The 17,099-nt window shown below is 49.3% G+C and overlaps 1 protein-coding gene across 1 annotated transcript in view; it reads right to left on the reverse strand.

Moving 5' to 3' along the window:
- The window catches only part of SLC30A3 (solute carrier family 30 member 3), a 90,388-nt gene that overhangs the window by 9,101 nt on the left and 64,188 nt on the right, over positions 1-17,099 (reverse strand). The window contains exon 5 of the mRNA XM_075200418.1: positions 4,681-4,891. Within this exon, the coding sequence (XP_075056519.1) occupies positions 4,681-4,891 (211 nt within the window). The remainder of the gene's footprint in view (positions 1-4,680; positions 4,892-17,099) is intronic.

Below are 17,099 nucleotides of genomic sequence, written 5' to 3' on the forward strand. Positions count from 1 at the left end.
TAAAATGGGCCATCTTGGAGAACCTGTCAACTACAACCCAGATGGTGCTGAACCCATTAGAAACTGGTAGATCAGTATTGAAGTCCATAGACAGATGAGTCCAGGGTTGGTGAGGAATAGGCAATGGTTGAAGTTGGTCAGCAGGTGTTTGACAATATATTTTATGTTGGGAAAACCTAAAACAGGAATTCTTGGTTGTCCTGCTTGAGAGTAAGCCACCAATAGGATCTTTGGATAAATTTGAGAGTCTTTTGAACTCCAGAATGTCTGATAAGAAGCTTAATCAATTCTGAGTGCAGAACCCCCACTCTAATCTTGAGAGGATGAGTCTGGTGGGTGATAATAATATTTGAGATGTGACCTCCATCCACTGCCGTGATGTAGAATGGTTGAGGTAACAGCTCTGTGGGTAACTGCAATTCTTGAACCGCTGTATCAGTAATGAAGTTTCCAGCGGCACCAGAATCAAGAAGAGCTGAGAGGTTCTTAGTTCGCCGAGCATGTTCAAGAGTGATTGTTAGTACACAATCAGATTTTTGTGGAAAAGAATTGACTACTCCTAACCTAGCTTTCACATCACCAGTTAGGAGCTGGAGTTTCCCGGATGCTTGGGGCAGAAATCAAGTAAGTGTCAAGTAAGGCTCTTTGGTTAAGCGAGCACGGTTCACCTGCATGAGCTCAGCGCTTGGTGTTGAGGGCTGCTGGGGCCGAAGTTGATGATGAGGTTTAACAGTTTCACCTTTTCCTTGCTCCAGGGCATGCTCCCAAAAGCGTAAATCATGTTTAGTATACAGGCAAATTAGTTCATCAAGTTTAGAAGCCAGATCATGAGTGGATAACTCATCCTTAATTTTATTGAAAAAGCCACTCCAAAAGGCTGCAATTAGGGCCTTATCATTCCACTTCAACTCAGAAGCTAATATTTGGAACTAAACCAGGTATTGGCCACAGGACGAGAGCCTTGTTGAAGGCGTAGAATATCTAAGGATGCTGAACTGGCTCTTCCTGACTCGTCAAAGAGCCAACGGAAGGCTGCTGTGAATCTAGAACACGAGGAAAGCAGGGAATCTGCTCTTTCCGACAATAAAACAGAGATTTGGAATAAGGCGCAGCTGGGAGGGTAATGAGATGAACGGGTTTTCTGAATATCACAACATAAATGGATTGTGTGGTAGCATGTTAAATCAAATATAGAATATAGCATATAAATGCAACAAAACGTCCAGTCACAATATAAAATAAATAAAAAGAATGAATAAATAAAATCCTAATATGCAATCTTTTCAGGTCATCTGGATATAGTTCCAAACGGTCACTCAATAAATTCTCATCCGTTCCTCTCCGGATCCACCATATAGTTCATAAATATGCGGAAGACAGGAAGAAACAAGGATGCCCTTATAGTGTAGGATTCCAATATAAGTTTATAAGTATGAGTAATGATCAAATGCACTTACATTTAGTAAGGGTAACAATTCCCATCAAGGTATCTTTCACATGCGATAAGGCTCCTGCCGGCACGCTACATCGCGATCATGTCTCCATATAAGCTTCCAAGTTCAGTTGTCCCAGCAACCAAACGGAAGGTAAAACAAGAAAAAAGGGCCCCAAATGGTGTAGTATTCCAATAAAAGGTGTGTTTAATAAACAGCATAAAAGTTGCACTTACATTCAGTAAGGATAACAGTGCACATAGGGGTGTCTTTCAGACGCGGCTAAGCTCCTGCTGCCACGCTGTAGCGCGATCGTATCTATGTCGCAACTTCCGGGTTCTGTTGTCCCGGTAACCGATCTCAACTCACATTGGAACCCTACGCGTTTCGTCACTCGGACTTCGTCTGCTCTTTCCGACAATGGAGATGCCCAGGCTAATACGTGTCCCGATTGGAGGGAGATAATGAATGCATATTTTGCTTTTTCTGTAGGGAAATTGCTGGGCTGTAGCTCAAAATGGATCTCACATTGGTTCAGAAACCCTCTGCATAGTTTTGGATCGCCATTGAATTTGGCAGGAGTTGGCATATGAATATGAGAAGCTGTGGCAGGAACTTGAACAAGTAGAGCTTGTGCAGGAACAGAGGAGTCACTTGAACTGAGAGTAAGTTGACTGCTATCCAGACAAGAGCACAATTCTTGAAGGAACTGCATGATTTGTTCCTGTGCGCTTTCCTGACTCATAATCCGATTCACCAGGCTTTGCATTGAGCCCGCTCCTTGGGGTAGATCACCAGTGGGATTCATTATGCCAGTGCAAACTGTCACGCCTGAGGATCTGTCTTTACCCAGACAGGGTGGTCTCTGGAGTTAGGCTGGTGACTACGTACACAAAGCTGGGTGACCTGATTATGTTCCTTTGATTGTAGATGAAAGGACAGGTGGTGATAAACTAGCAGAGAAGACCAGACAGGAACTAGATTGATGAACCCTAATGGAACCAGAATGCAGGTTGCACTGTGAGCTGATAGGATAGAAAGAATGCAAACTGCTGGGAACCAGGTTGCTGTTTGAAATACAACGTTGCACTGGCAACAGGTAAGGGCTCCAGGAAGTCCTTTTATAGTAGTTGTTGATTCCTGATTGAAGACTGCGGTCAGCTGGGCAGAAACAACACTGTGAGTTGCTGAGATGGTCAGGTGACCATATCCAAGATGGCAGCTCCCAGGAATTGGTTTTGGAAGATAACCTGGAATGGAGGCTGCTATCCACTGATTGGCTGAGTGGAATCGTGTGTACGAATCCAAGATAGCAACGCCTATACAATGATTCTGGAGGGATCTCTGGAGTGGAGACAGACTGGACAGCATCTTACAGAGATCTTAGACCAGCAGAGCCTGAGGACCACAGGGACAACTTGGAAAGACAGCAGAGAGGTAAGTGATAGGACCTGAGAGCCTGGTATGTGACAGTCGCTCCTAAACCCACACTCCTTGACCCCGCAACTGCTAAGGTGGTGGAGTTGGCATCCTGCTGTCCTCCGGTTGCTCATTCAAAGACATTCCCCCTGAACTCCCCCTTTCCTTCTCATCCTTCAAATACATCTCTTCTATCCTCTCCACTTGCGCATCGCTGTCATCTCTGGCCCCATGGTCCTGTTTCTCTAGTTCCCTGACAAAATGACTGCCTGCTTATACCTCTTCCTCTCCACTGAGCAAACCACTCTTATACTTGTGGATTTCAACATCTTCACTGAGAACCTTACTAGTACTGTACCTTTACGCATATGACACAGAAATATATCTCTCCTTCCCTGACTTATCCTCTTTCTATCACTTTGTTTCCAACTACCTCTACACTATCTCCACCTGGTTGTACAGCACTATCTCAAACTCAACATGTCTCCTCTCATCCTAGCACCTCCTCCCTTCAATCTTTCCGTCTCATGGTGGACATTTCCAATCCCTCCCAAAATACTTTCACCTCCACATTCATAACATTGCTCAAACATGCACCTTTCTCACTTAAGGTTTCACAAAAACCCTACTTCAATTCTTACAATCTCCTGCTAACTGGCCTTCCCCTAACCAATCTCTCCCCTCTTCTATCTGTTCTAAATGCTGCAGTGGTAAGACTTATCTTCCTCTCCCGTCACTTCTCTTCTACTGAATCACTCTGCATAGCTCTACACTGGCTCCTCATTTCCTCCAAAACTCAATTTAAACTGCTCACACTCACCTTCAAAGCCTTCACCAATGCTTCTCTGACTTGGTCGGAAGATACGCTGCTACACTCTGACTTAGACCGGAGACTCTCCTGCTCCCTGATTACAAGTTTTCACTCCAGCTTCCAAGACCTCTCCTGCACAGCTCCACTATACCCCGAATTCCAGTCTTTTAATTGCTCCCTCAAAAGCCACCTCTTCACCTTGGCCTATCTTACACCTATCCATGATTACTCCATCTGCCCCCCTTCCTCCGAGTTCCTACTGGCTCCTTTTGTCTCGGCTCTTCATCCTTCTGGACTATAAGTTCTCACAGGTCTTTTGTTTAATCTCACTCATCTACCGTGTTTGTACCTGTTCTGTGTTATGTTATGTTATGTTATATGTTTATGCTCAGTTTATATGATTTTAGTCTAAGCTTTTATGCTCACGTTTTAATCTGTATGCTTATCAATGTCTGTCCAGCACTGTGGAATCTGTGGCAATTTAAAATATATGATGATGGTGAACTAGGATTTCCAGGAAATCATCAAATAAGATATATGGGAATGACAGGAGGAGAGTACATGATTACTATATGGAAACATTACTAGAATGGTCCTTTATTTATATAGTACAGACATATTGTGCAGAGCTGTACAATCATCTGTGCTCCAACCCGGGCAATGCTCTATTCATATTCTATTCTATTCATTCAAGATTTTATTAGGAATCACCAAATCCGGGATTTGCTCAGGATTCAGCAGAACATTTAGGATATTTACCAAGATTTGTTTTAAGCCTAATGAGAATTCAGTTATCTGAAAATCAGTTCCCTACAATTTCCCTCCTTGATGGAGGTATACCACATCCAGAAGCTGAAGCTATAACATTAGAATAATATTTTTGCTGCTGCATTTTGCGAATCTTCTCAGATGCTGGCAGTAGGACATTTTACATATTTTTCCATATAGAGGAATAACTCATTTATAGACACTCCTTGTGGTGTCATTTTTACCACCGTCTCTACTCTCTTCTCTCACCTTGAAGTAAATAATAATGGCCGCCACCATGACCCCAATGCTCTGCAGAAGATCCCCAATCACATGGATGAACGCTGCCCGGATACTTGTGTTGCAGTGAGGTCCTAGGTGCAGAGAGAGACCACCGGTGGGACTGTCTCCAATCTTCTCATACCCCAAGCCGTGGGAGTGCCCATGGAAGGTGGTGGATTGATGGAGGATGTAGGCCATACTACCAAAGACAAAGCAGATCCTGTGTCACAGTTATAAACACCATTACCCTCATCTCTTATCACTAGGGGATATTATAATGTCCGTCCTTCCCGGCTCTACTGAGAATACACTAATGCTGGACGCAATGTCACATTATTCATGAACCTTTCTGTCTGGCTGGAATCTATGGAGTGTAGGGAGAGAAGCCCTGTTGTGAGATCCTTCTATACAGTCACTTTCTACACTCTTCGGTTATCCTATATCCCAGGGGTCGGCAACCTTCGGCACGCGTGCCAGACGTGGCACGCTGACCACTTTTGTCTGGCACGCCGACGCTTAAGCTGCTTCAGCAAAGCAGCCGATGATGGCCATGCGCAGAAGCTCCGTTTCGGCCATCACCGGCTGTTTTATTGAAGCAGCTCCCAGGTTTCTGTAGAAAGACGAGTCTACAAAGGTAAGTAAGGGCAGCAAATTGAGGGGCACATATACCGTGGCATGCTATATATTTATTAGGGATGTGCACCGGCGACTTTTGGTGTCTCGTGTTTTGTGTTTTGGATTCGGATTTTCGCAATGTTTTGGGTTCGGATTTGTTTAGCAAAACACCTGCCGAAAGGTTTTGGTTCGGATTTAAGGTTTTGGATTCGGATTTTTTTTGAAAAAAGCATAAAAAGTTCAAAAATCAAGTTTTTGGGCTTATTTTCACTCCTATGCTATTATTAACCTCAATGACATTCATTAACAAGCATTTCCACTAATTTACAGTGTATTCTGAACACCTCACAATATAGTTATTAGTCCAAAACGTTGCAACGAGGTATTTTTCTGGACTGCGTAGTGGAGTGGTCCCCACAATATAATAAGAAAACCATCAAGTGGTCTTAATCGCACCAAAAAATTTACCTGGACTGCGTAGAGGAGTGGTCACCACAATATAATTTTAAAACCCTGAACTTGTATGATTCGCACCAATAAATGTATCTGGACTGCGTAGAGGAGTGGTCACCACAATATAATAAGAAAACCATCAACTGGTCTTAATCGCACCAAAAAATGTACCTGGACTGCGTAGAGGAGTGGGTCACCACAATATAATTTAAAAACCCTGAACTTGTATGATTCGCACCAAAAAATTTACCTGGACTGCGTAGAGGAGTGGGTCACCACAATATAATTAATAAAAAACCCTCCACGGCTCTGAATTTTCCCCCAAAAAATTCTGGACTGTGTAGTGGGGTGGCCCCGATACTAAAAAAAATTTAAATTAGTTTTTTGTATATTTTTTTTATTAACTTTTTTAAAAAATTTTAAACACTTGGGAATATTGGGGAAATAACTATGCCCTTAGAAGCACAGAGCACAGGACACAGGACCACTGGACTGAACAGGACACAGCACCCAGCAGCACCACTGAACTCAAAATTGACAGAGCACAGCACACAGCACCACTGGACTGATACTGCAGAACAGAACACAGCACAGAACAGCACAGAACTAAACAGCACAGCACACAGCACAGAACTAAACAGCACAGCACAGAACTAAACAGCACAGCACGAGATCTACCAGGACAGAGGACCACCTAACACACCCTCCCTCTACCCTGATCAATGCCCGAGTGAAGATGGCGGCGACTAGCCGGGAATTTATAGGATCCGAGTATTGCGAGATCCGACAGCGGGATTATGACTCGGAGCCTCGCTTTCAAGTTTTCATTTGGCGCCAATACCCGGATCTGTCTCGGATCCGACTCGGATCGGCAACGTTCGGGTGGGCTCGGATTCAGGAAATCCGAGTGCGCTCATCTCTAATATTTATGGGGGCAACTGTGGCAAAGTATGAATTGTGGGCACAACTATGAGGCATAAGATGAATTGGGGACACAATTATGAGGTATGATGTGAACTGGGGCACTACTGTGCGGCATAATGTTTTTTTGCTGGTCCCTTACTGCTAATATGATGTTAGCCTCATAAAATGAGACATAATTCTATATATATATATATAGCTGAGAGGGGAGGGGGCGGCTACAAATTGCCGGGGCCTGCTTGGTGGCCCAAGTCCCCACTGGAGACCTATCTTTGAAAATATTTTTTTTATTTTAAAAGTTCTTTTTTTTTATTTTTTGTTATTGAATGCAGGGGGATCGGTAGTGGCTAAATCCCCTTCAGCTCAGGTATCTTCAGACGCCAGGTCATGTGACTGCAGTGGTCACATGGTACTCGGCGGGCTGCTGGATATCTTCCCATGCTGTGCAGTGGAGAACAAGGTAAGAAGAAGGTGTGCTGGAGAGGGGGCATGTGTCACTAAAGGTGATGGAGAGGGGGCATGTGTGACTAAAGGTGCTGGAGAGGGGGCATGTGTGACTAAAGGTGCTGGAGAGGGGGCATGTGTGACTAAAGGTGCTGGAGAGGGGCATGTGTGACTAAAGGTGCTGGAGAGGGGGCATGTGTGACTAAAGGTGCTGGAGGGGGGCATGTGTGACTAAAGGTGCTGGAGAGGGGGCATGTGTGACTAAAGGTGCTGGAGAGGGGGCATGTGTGACTAAAGGTGCTGGAGAGGGGGCATGTGTGACTAAAGGTGCTGGAGAGGGGCATGTGTGACTAAAGGTGCTGGAGAGGGGGCATGTGTGACTAAAGGTGCTGGAGGGGGGCATGTGTGACTAAAGGTGCTGGAGGGGGGCATGTGTGACTAAAGGTGCTGGAGGGGGGCATATGTGACTAAAGGTGCTGGAGAGGGGGCATGTGTGACTAAAGGTGCTGGAGAGGGGGCATGTGTGACTAAAGGTGCTGGAGGGGGGCATGTGTGACTAAAGGTGCTGGAGAGGGGGCATGTGTGACTAAAGGTGCTGGAGAGGGGGCATGTGTGACTAAAGGTGCTGGAGGGGGGCATGTGTGACTAAAGGTGCTGGAGAGGGGGCATGTGTGACTAAAGGTGCTGGAGGGGGGCATGTGTTACTAAAGGTGCTGGAGAGGGGGCATGTGTGACTAAAGGTGCTGGAGAGGGGGCATGTGTGACTAAAGGTGCTGGAGAGGGGGGCATGTGTGACTAAAGGTGCTGGAGGGGGGCATGTGTGACTAAAGGTGCTGGAGGGGGGCATGTGTGACTAAAGGTGCTGGAGAGGGGGCATGTGTGACTAAAGGTGCTGGAGAGGGGGGACATGTGTGACTAAAGGTGCTGGAGAGGGGGGCATGTGTGACTAAAGGTGCTGGAGAGGGGGCATGTGTGACTAAAGGTGCTGGAGGGGGGCATGTGTGACTAAAGGTGCTGGAGAGGGGGCATGTGTGACTAAAGGTGCTGGAGAGGGGGCATGTGTGACTAAAGGTGCTGGAGAGGGGGCATGTGTGATTAAAGGTGCTGGAGGGGGGCATGTGTCACTAAAGGTGATGGAGAGGGGGCATGTGTGACTAAAGGTGCTGGAGAGGGGGCGTGTGTGATTAAAGGTGCTGGAGGGGGGCATGTGTCACTAAAGGTGATGGAGAGGGGGCATGTGTGACTAAAGGTGCTGGAGAGGGGGCATGTGTGATTAAAGGTGCTGGAGGGGGGCATGTGTGACTAAAGGTGCTGGAGAGGGGGCATGTGTGACTAAAGGTGCTGGAGAGGGGGCATGTGTGATTAAAGGTGCTGGAGAGGGGGCATGTGTGACTAAAGGTGCTGGAGGGGGGCATGTGTGACTAAAGGTGCTGGAGGGGGGCATGTGTGACTAAAGGTGCTGGAGGGGGGCATGTGTGACTAAAGGTGCTGGGCACAGGGGGGGGCGAGTGTAATTAAAGCATGTGGGCAGAGGGGACATATGTGAGCAAAGCTGCTGAGCAAGGGGGCATGTGTGAGTAATGCATTTTTCTATAAGAGGGTGGCCTGGTGCTTTTCACCTGCTAGACACGCCCCCAATGATGCACTGCCACGCCCCCAATTGTACGCCCACTTCCGCTGCGGCGCAAAATTTTTTTTTACCATGCTTGACTATAAAGGGGGACACATGAAGGTGCTGTACTGGGGCCATGAATTCCTCTAGGCAGCCCTGTTTGTATGTATGTATGTATGTATGTCTGTATGTATGTCTGTATGTATGTATGTATGTATGTATGTCTGTATGTATGTCTGTATGTATGTCTGTATGTATGTCTGTATGTCTGTATGTATGTCTGTATGTATGTATGTCTGTATGTATGTATGTCTGTATGTATGTATGTCTGTCTGTATGTATGTATGTCTGTATGTATGTATGTATGTATGTCTGTATGTATGTCTGTATGTCTGTATGTCTGTATGTATGTATGTATGTATGTATGTATGTATGTATGTATGTATGTCTGTCTGTCTGTCTGTCTGTCTGTATGTATGTCTGTCTGTATGTATGTCTGTATGTATGTATGTCTGTATGTCTGTATGTATGTAATGTATGTATGTCTGTATGTAATGTATGTATGTATGTATGTAAGTATGTATGTATGTATGTATGTCTGTATGTATGTATGTCTGTATGTATGTATGTATGTATGTATGTCTGTATGTATGTATGTCTGTATGTATGTATGTATGTCTGTATGTATGTAAGTATGTATGTCTGTATGTATGTATGTATGTAAGTATGTATGTAAGTATGTAAGTATGTATGTATGTATGTATGTATGTCTGTATGTATGTAAGTATGTCTGTATGTATGTATGTATGTAAGTATGTATGTATGTATGTATGTCTGTATGTATGTATGTATGTATGTAAGTATGTCTGTATGTATGTATGTCTGTATGTATGTATGTATGTAAGTATGTATGTCTGTATGTATGTAAGTATGTATGTATGTATGTCTGTATGTATGTATGTATGTATGTATGTATGTATGTATGTATGTAAGTATGTATGTATGTCTGTATGTATGTATGTATGTATGTATGTATGTATGTAAGTATATATATATATCTATCTATATTACACCCAACTGGCACACCTGGGCTTCACTAGATTTTAGCCGACACTCTGATAGAAAAAGGTTGCCAACCCTGGTATATCCTATACTGCACGTGCAAGATAACCCTTAGATCCACCTCTCCAAGAATACTCCACAAGTGCAACTCTAAATACAGATGCCAAATTGTGACCATGCGGAGTGCATCACGACTTCTCTTTATGCTACACAAAAGCACTTCATGCAGCCTGCGGTATGATGGACAAGAAAGATGCGTAATAAATACTCATTAGTAGCTCTTAGAGTTACCTGACTTCCACCTTCCAAATATCCCCTCACTTCCATTTATTAGTGAACCCCTGGTTTTAGGATTTACTGTAACACAAGGAGTGCTCGGGCTTCCTATTAATTGCAGCTCTGCCACATAGGAGCACATGGGGGAGAAGCCAGGGCTGAGCTTATTTAGGGAGCAGGTAGTGAAGTGAGTGTGGAAGGAGAGATGTGGTAAATATTAGTATGTACCAGAAGAAACTATATCCAGGCCAAGCTAGTCAGTGTGATCTCACTGTGGAGGGCTAGTCAGTGTGATCTCACTGTGGAGGGCTAGTCAGTGTGATCTCACTGTGGAGGGCTAGTCGGTGTGATCTCACTGTGGAGGGCTAGTCGGTGTGATCTCACTGTGGAGGGCTAGTCGGTGTGATCTCACTGTGGAGGGCTAGTCAGTGTGACCTCACTGTGGAGGGCTAGTCAGTGTGATCTCACTGTGGAGGGCTAGTCGGTGTGATCTCACTGTGGAGGGCTAGTCGGTGTGATCTCACTGTGGAGGGCTAGTCGGTGTGATCTCACTGTGGAGGGCTAGTCAGTGTGATCTCACTGTGGAGGGCTAGTCAGTGTGATCTCACTGTGGAGGGCTAGTCGGTGTGATCTCACTGTGGAGGGCTAGTCGGTGTGATCTCACTGTGGAGGGCTAGTCGGTGTGATCTCACTGTGGAGGGCTAGTCAGTGTGACCTCACTGTGGAGAGCTAGTCAGTGTGATCTCACTGTGGAGGGCTAGTCAGTGTGACCTCACTGTGGAGGGCTAGTCGGTGTGATCTCACTGTGGAGGGCTAGTCAGTGTGATCTCACTGTGGAGAGCTAGTCTGTGTGATCTCACTGTGGAGGGCTAGTCGGTGTGATCTCACTGTGGAGGGCTAGTCGGTGTGATCTCACTGTGGAGGGCTAGTCGGTGTGATCTCACTGTGGAGGGCTAGTCAGTGTGACCTCACTGTGGAGAGCTAGTCAGTGTGATCTCACTGTGGAGGGCTAGTCAGTGTGACCTCACTGTGGAGGGCTAGTCGGTGTGATCTCACTGTGGAGGGCTAGTCAGTGTGACCTCACTGTGGAGGGCTAGTCGGTGTGATCTCACTGTGGAGGGCTAGTCGGTGTGATCTCACTGTTCAGGGCTAGTCGGTGTGATCTCACTGTGGAGGGCTAGTCTGTGTGATCTCACTGTGGAGGGCAAGTCGGTGTGATCTCACTGTGGAGGGCTAGTCGGTGTGATCTCACTGTGGAGGGCTAGTCTGTGTGATCTCACTGTGGGGGGCTAGTCTGTGTGATCTCACTGTGGAGGGCTAGTCGGTGTGATCTCACTGTGGGGGGCTAGTCTGTGTGATCTCACTGTGGAGGGCTAGTCTGTGTGATCTCACTGTGGAGAGCTAGTCTGTGTGATCTCACTGTGGAGGGCTAGTCGGTGTGATCTCACTGTGGGGGGCTAGTCTGTGTGATCTCACTGTGGAGGGCTAGTCGGTGTGAGCTCACTGTGGAGGGCTAGTCGGTGTGATCTCACTGTGGAGAGCTAGTCAGTGTGACCTCACTGTGGAGGGCTAGTCGGTGTGATCTCACTGTGGAGGGCTAGTCGGTGTGATCTCACTGTGGAGGGCTAGTCGGTGTGAGCTCACTGTGGAGGGCAAGTCGGTGTGATCTCACTGTGGAGGGCTAGTCGGTGTGATCTCACTGTGGAGGGCTAGTCCGTGTGATCTCACTGTGGAGGGCTAGTCGGTGTGATCTCACTGTGGAGGGCTAGTCGGTGTGATCTCACTGTGGAGTGCTAGTCGGTGTGATCTCACTGTGGAGGGCTAGTCGGTGTGATCTCACTGTGGAGGGCTAGTCGGTGTGATCTCACTGTGGAGGGCTAGTCGGTGTGAGCTCACTGTGGAGGGCTAGTCGGTGTGAGCTCACTGTGGAGGGCTAGTCGGTGTGATCTCACTGTGGAGGGCTAGTCGCTGTGATCTCACTGTGGAGGGCTAGTCGGTGTGATCTCACTGTGGAGTGCTAGTCGGTGTGATCTCACTGTGGAGGGCTAGTCGGTGTGATCTCACTGTGGAGGGCTAGTCGGTGTGATCTCACTGTGGAGGGCTAGTCGGTGTGAGCTCACTGTGGAGGGCTAGTCGGTGTGAGCTCACTGTGGAGGGCTAGTCGGTGTGATCTCACTGTGGAGGGCTAGTCGGTGTGATCTCACTGTGGAGGGCTAGTCGGTGTGATCTCACTGTGGAGGGCTAGTCGGTGTGATCTCACTGTGGAGGGCTAGTCGGTGTGATCTCACTGTGGAGGGCTAGTCGGTGTGATCTCACTGTGGAGGGCTAGTCGGTGTGATCTCACTGTGGAGGGCTAGTCGGTGTGATCTCACTGTGGAGGGCTAGTCAGTGTGATCTCACTGTGGAGGGCTAGTCAGTGTGATCTCACTGTGGAGGGCTAGTCGGTGTGATCTCACTGTGGAGGGCTAGTCGGTGTGATCTCACTGTGGAGGGCTAGTCGGTGTGAGCTCACTGTGGAGGGCTAGTCGGTGTGAGCTCACTGTGGAGGGCTAGTCGGTGTGATCTCACTGTGGAGGGCTAGTCGGTGTGATCTCACTGTGGAGGGCTAGTCGGTGTGATCTCACTGTGGAGGGCTAGTCGGTGTGATCTCACTGTGGAGGGCTAGTCGGTGTGATCTCACTGTGGAGGGCTAGTCGGTGTGATCTCACTGTGGAGGGCTAGTCGGTGTGATCTCACTGTGGAGGGCTAGTCGGTGTGATCTCACTGTGGAGGGCTAGTCAGTGTGATCTCACTGTGGAGAGCTAGTCGGTGTGATCTCACTGTGGAGAGCTAGTCGGTGTGATCTCACTGTGGAGGGCTAGTCGGTGTGATCTCACTGTGGAGAGCTAGTCTGTGTGATCTCACTGTGGAGGGCTAGTCGGTGTGATCTCACTGTGGAGGGCTAGTCGGTTTGATCTCACTGTGGAGGGCTAGTCGGTGTGATCTCACTGTGGAGAGCTAGTCGGTGTGAGCTCACTGTGGAGGGCTAGTCGGTGTGATCTCACTGTGGAGGGCTAGTCGGTGTGATCTCACTGTGGAGGGCTAGTCGGTGTGATCTCACTGTGGAGGGCTAGTCGGTGTGATCTCGCTGTGGAGGGCTAGTCGGTGTGATCTCACTGTGGAGGGCTAGTCGGTGTGATCACATCACACTGTGGAGGGCTAGTCGGTGTGATCTCACTGTGGAGGGCTAGTCGGTGTGATCTCACTGTGAAAGGCTAGTCGGTGTGATCTCACTGTGGAGGGCTAGTCGGTGTGAGCTCACTGTGGAGGGCTAGTCGGTGTGATCTCACTGTGGAGGGCTAGTCGGTGTGAGCTCACTGTGGAGGGCTAGTCGGTGTGATCTCACTGTGGAGGGCTAGTCGGTGTGATCTCACTGTGGAGGGCTAGTCGGTGTGATCTCACTGTGGAGGGCTAGTCGGTGTGATCTCACTGTGGAGGGCTAGTCGGTGTGATCTCACTGTGGAGGGCTAGTCGGTGTGATCTCACTGTGGAGGGCTAGTCGGTGTGATCTTACTGTGGAGGGCTAGTCGGTGTGATCTCACTGTGGAGGGCTAGTCGGTGTGATCTCACTGTGGAGGGCTAGTCGGTGTGATCTCGCTGTGGAGGGCTAGTCGGTGTGATCTCGCTGTGGAGGGCTAGTCGGTGTGATCTCACTGTGGAGGGCTAGTCGGTGTGATCACATCACACTGTGGAGGGCTAGTCGGTGTGATCTCACTGTGGAGGGCTAGTCGGTGTGATCTCACTGTGAAAGGCTAGTCGGTGTTATCTCTCTGTGGAGGGCTAGTCGGTGTGAACTCACTGTGGAGGGCTAGTCGGTGTGATCTCACTGTGGAGGGCTAGTCGGTGTGATCTCACTGTGGAGGGCTAGTCGGTGTGATCTCACTGTGGAGGGCTAGTCGGTGTGATCTCACTGTGGAGGGCTAGTCGTGTGATCTCACTGTGGAGGGCTAGTCGGTGTGATCTCACTGTGGAGGGCTAGTCGGTGTGAGCTCACTGTGGAGGGCTAGTCGGTGTGATCTCACTGTGGAGGGCTAGTCGGTGTGAGCTCACTGTGGAGGGCTAGTCGGTGTGATCTCACTGTGGAGGGCTAGTCGGTGTGAGCTCACTGTGGAGGGCTAGTCGGTGTGATCTCACTGTGGAGGGCTAGTCGGTGTGATCTCACTGTGGAGGGCTAGTCGGTGTGATCTCACTGTGGAGGGCTAGTCGGTGTGATCTCACTGTGGAGGGCTAGTCGGTGTGATCTCACTGTGGAGGGCTAGTCGGTGTGATCTCACTGTGGAGGGCTAGTCGGTGTGATCTCCCTGTGGAGGGCTAGTCAGTGTGATCTCACTGTGGGGGGCTAGTCGGTGTGATCTCACTGTGGAGAGCTAGTCGGTGTGATCTCACTGTGGAGGGCTAGTCGGTGTGATCTCACTGTGGAGGGCTAGTCGGTGTGAGCTCACTGTTGAGGGCTAGTCTGTGTGATCTCACTGTGGAGGGCTAGTCGGTGTGATCTCACTGTGGAGGGCTAGTCGGTGTGAGCTCACTGTGGAGGGCTAGTCGGTGTGATCTCACTGTGGAGGGCTAGTCGGTGTGATCTCACTGTGGAGGGATAGTCGATGTGATCTCACTGTGGAGGGATAGTCGGTGTGATCTCACTGTGGAGGGCTAGTCGGTGTGATCTCACTGTGGAGGGCTAGTCGGTGTGATCTCACTGTGGAGGGCTAGTCGGTGTGATCTCACTGTGGAGGGCTAGTCGGTGTGATCTCACTGTGGAGGGCTAGTCGGTGTGATCTCACTGTGGAGGGCTAGTCTGTGTGATCTCACTGTGGAGGGCTAGTCGGTGTGAGCTCACTGTGGAGGGCTAGTCGGTGTGATCTCACTGTGGAGGGCTAGTCGGTGTGAGCTCACTGTGGAGGGCTGGTCGGTGTGATCTCACTGTGGAGGGCTAGTCGGTGTGATCTCACTGTGGAGGGATAGTCGGTGTGATATCACTGTGGAGGGATAGTCGGTGTGATCTCACTGTGGAGGGCTATTCGGTGTGATCTCACTGTGGAGGGCTAGTCGGTGTGATCTCACTGTGGAGGGATAGTCGGTGTGATCTCACTGTTGAGGGCTAGTCGGTGTGATCTCACTGTGGAGGGCTAGTCGGTGTGATCTCACTGTGGAGGGATAGTCGGTGTGATCTCACTGTGGAGGGCTAGTCGGTGTGATCTCACTGTGGAGGGCTAGTCGGTGTGATCTCACTGTGGAGGGCTAGTCGGTGTGAGCTCACTGTTGAGGGCTAGTCTGTGTGATCTCACTGTGGAGGGCTAGTCGGTGTGATCTCACTGTGGAGGGCTAGTCGGTGTGAGCTCACTGTGGAGGGCTAGTCGGTGTGATCTCACTGTGGAGGGCTAGTCGGTGTGATCTCACTGTGGAGGGATAGTCGATGTGATCTCACTGTGGAGGGATAGTCGGTGTGATCTCACTGTGGAGGGCTAGTCGGTGTGATCTCACTGTGGAGGGCTAGTCGGTGTGATCTCACTGTGGAGGGCTAGTCGGTGTGATCTCACTGTGGAGGGCTAGTCGGTGTGATCTCACTGTGGAGGGCTAGTCGGTGTGATCTCACTGTGGAGGGCTAGTCGGTGTGAGCTCACTGTGGAGGGCTAGTCGGTGTGATCTCACTGTGGAGGGCTAGTCGGTGTGAGCTCACTGTGGAGGGCTAGTCGGTGTGATCTCACTGTGGAGGGCTAGTCGGTGTGATCTCACTGTGGAGGGATAGTCGGTGTGATATCACTGTGGAGGGATAGTCGGTGTGATCTCACTGTGGAGGGCTATTCGGTGTGATCTCACTGTGGAGGGCTAGTCGGTGTGATCTCACTGTGGAGGGATAGTCGGTGTGATCTCACTGTGGAGGGCTAGTCGGTGTGATCTCACTGTGGAGGGCTAGTCGGTGTGATCTCACTGTGGAGGGCTAGTCCGTGTGATCTCACTGTGGAGGGCTAGTCGGTGTGATCTCACTGTGGAGGGCTAGTCGGTGTGATCTCACTGTGGAGGGCTAGTCGGTGTGATCTCACTGTGGAGGGCTAGTCGGTGTGATCTCACTGTGGAGGGCTAGTCGGTGTGATCTCACTGTGGAGAGCTAGTCGGTGTGATCTCACTGTGGAGGGCTAGTCGGTGTGATCTCACTGTGGAGGGCTAGTCGGTGTGATCTCACTGTGGAGGGCTAGTCGGTGTGATCTCACTGTGGAGGGCTAGTCGGTGTGATCTCACTGTGGAGGGCTAGTCGGTGTGATCTCACTGTGGAGGGATAGTCGGTGTGATCTCACTGTGGAGGGCTAGTCGGTGTGATCTCACTGTGGAGGGCTAGTCGGTGTGATCTCACTGTGGAGGGCTAGTCGGTGTGATCTCACTGTGGAGGGCTAGTCGGTGTGATCTCACTGTTGAGGGCTAGTCGGTGTGATCTCACTGTGGAGGGCTAGTCGGTGTGATCTCACTGTGGAGGGCTAGTCGGTGTGATCTCACTGTGGAGAGCTAGTCTGTGTGATCTCACTGTGGAGGGCTAGTCGGTGTGATCTCACTGTGGAGAGCTAGTCTGTGTGATCTCACTGTGGAGGGCTAGTCGGTGTGATCTCACTGTTGAGGGCTAGTCGGTGTGATCTCACTGTGGAGGGCTAGTCGGTGTGATCTCACTGTTGAGGGCTAGTCGGTGTGATCTCACTGTGGAGGGCTAGTCGGTGTGATCTCACTGTTGAGGGCTAGTCGGTGTGATCTCACTGTGGAGAGCTAGTCTGTGTGATCTCACTGTGGAGGGCTAGTCGGTGTGATCTCACTGTGGAGGGCTAGTCGGTGTGATCTCACTGTGGAGGGCTAGTCGGTGTGATCTCACTGTGGAGAGCTAGTCTGTGTGATCTCACTGTGGAGGGCTAGTCGGTGTGATCTCACTGTGGAGGGCTAGTCGGTGTGATCTCACTGTGGAGGGCTAGTCGGTGTGATCTCACTGTGGAGAGCTAGTCTGTGTGAT

Source organism: Mixophyes fleayi, chromosome 3 (assembly GCF_038048845.1).
Source record: "Mixophyes fleayi isolate aMixFle1 chromosome 3, aMixFle1.hap1, whole genome shotgun sequence".
In the NCBI taxonomy this organism is placed as follows: Eukaryota; Metazoa; Chordata; class Amphibia; order Anura; family Limnodynastidae; genus Mixophyes; species Mixophyes fleayi.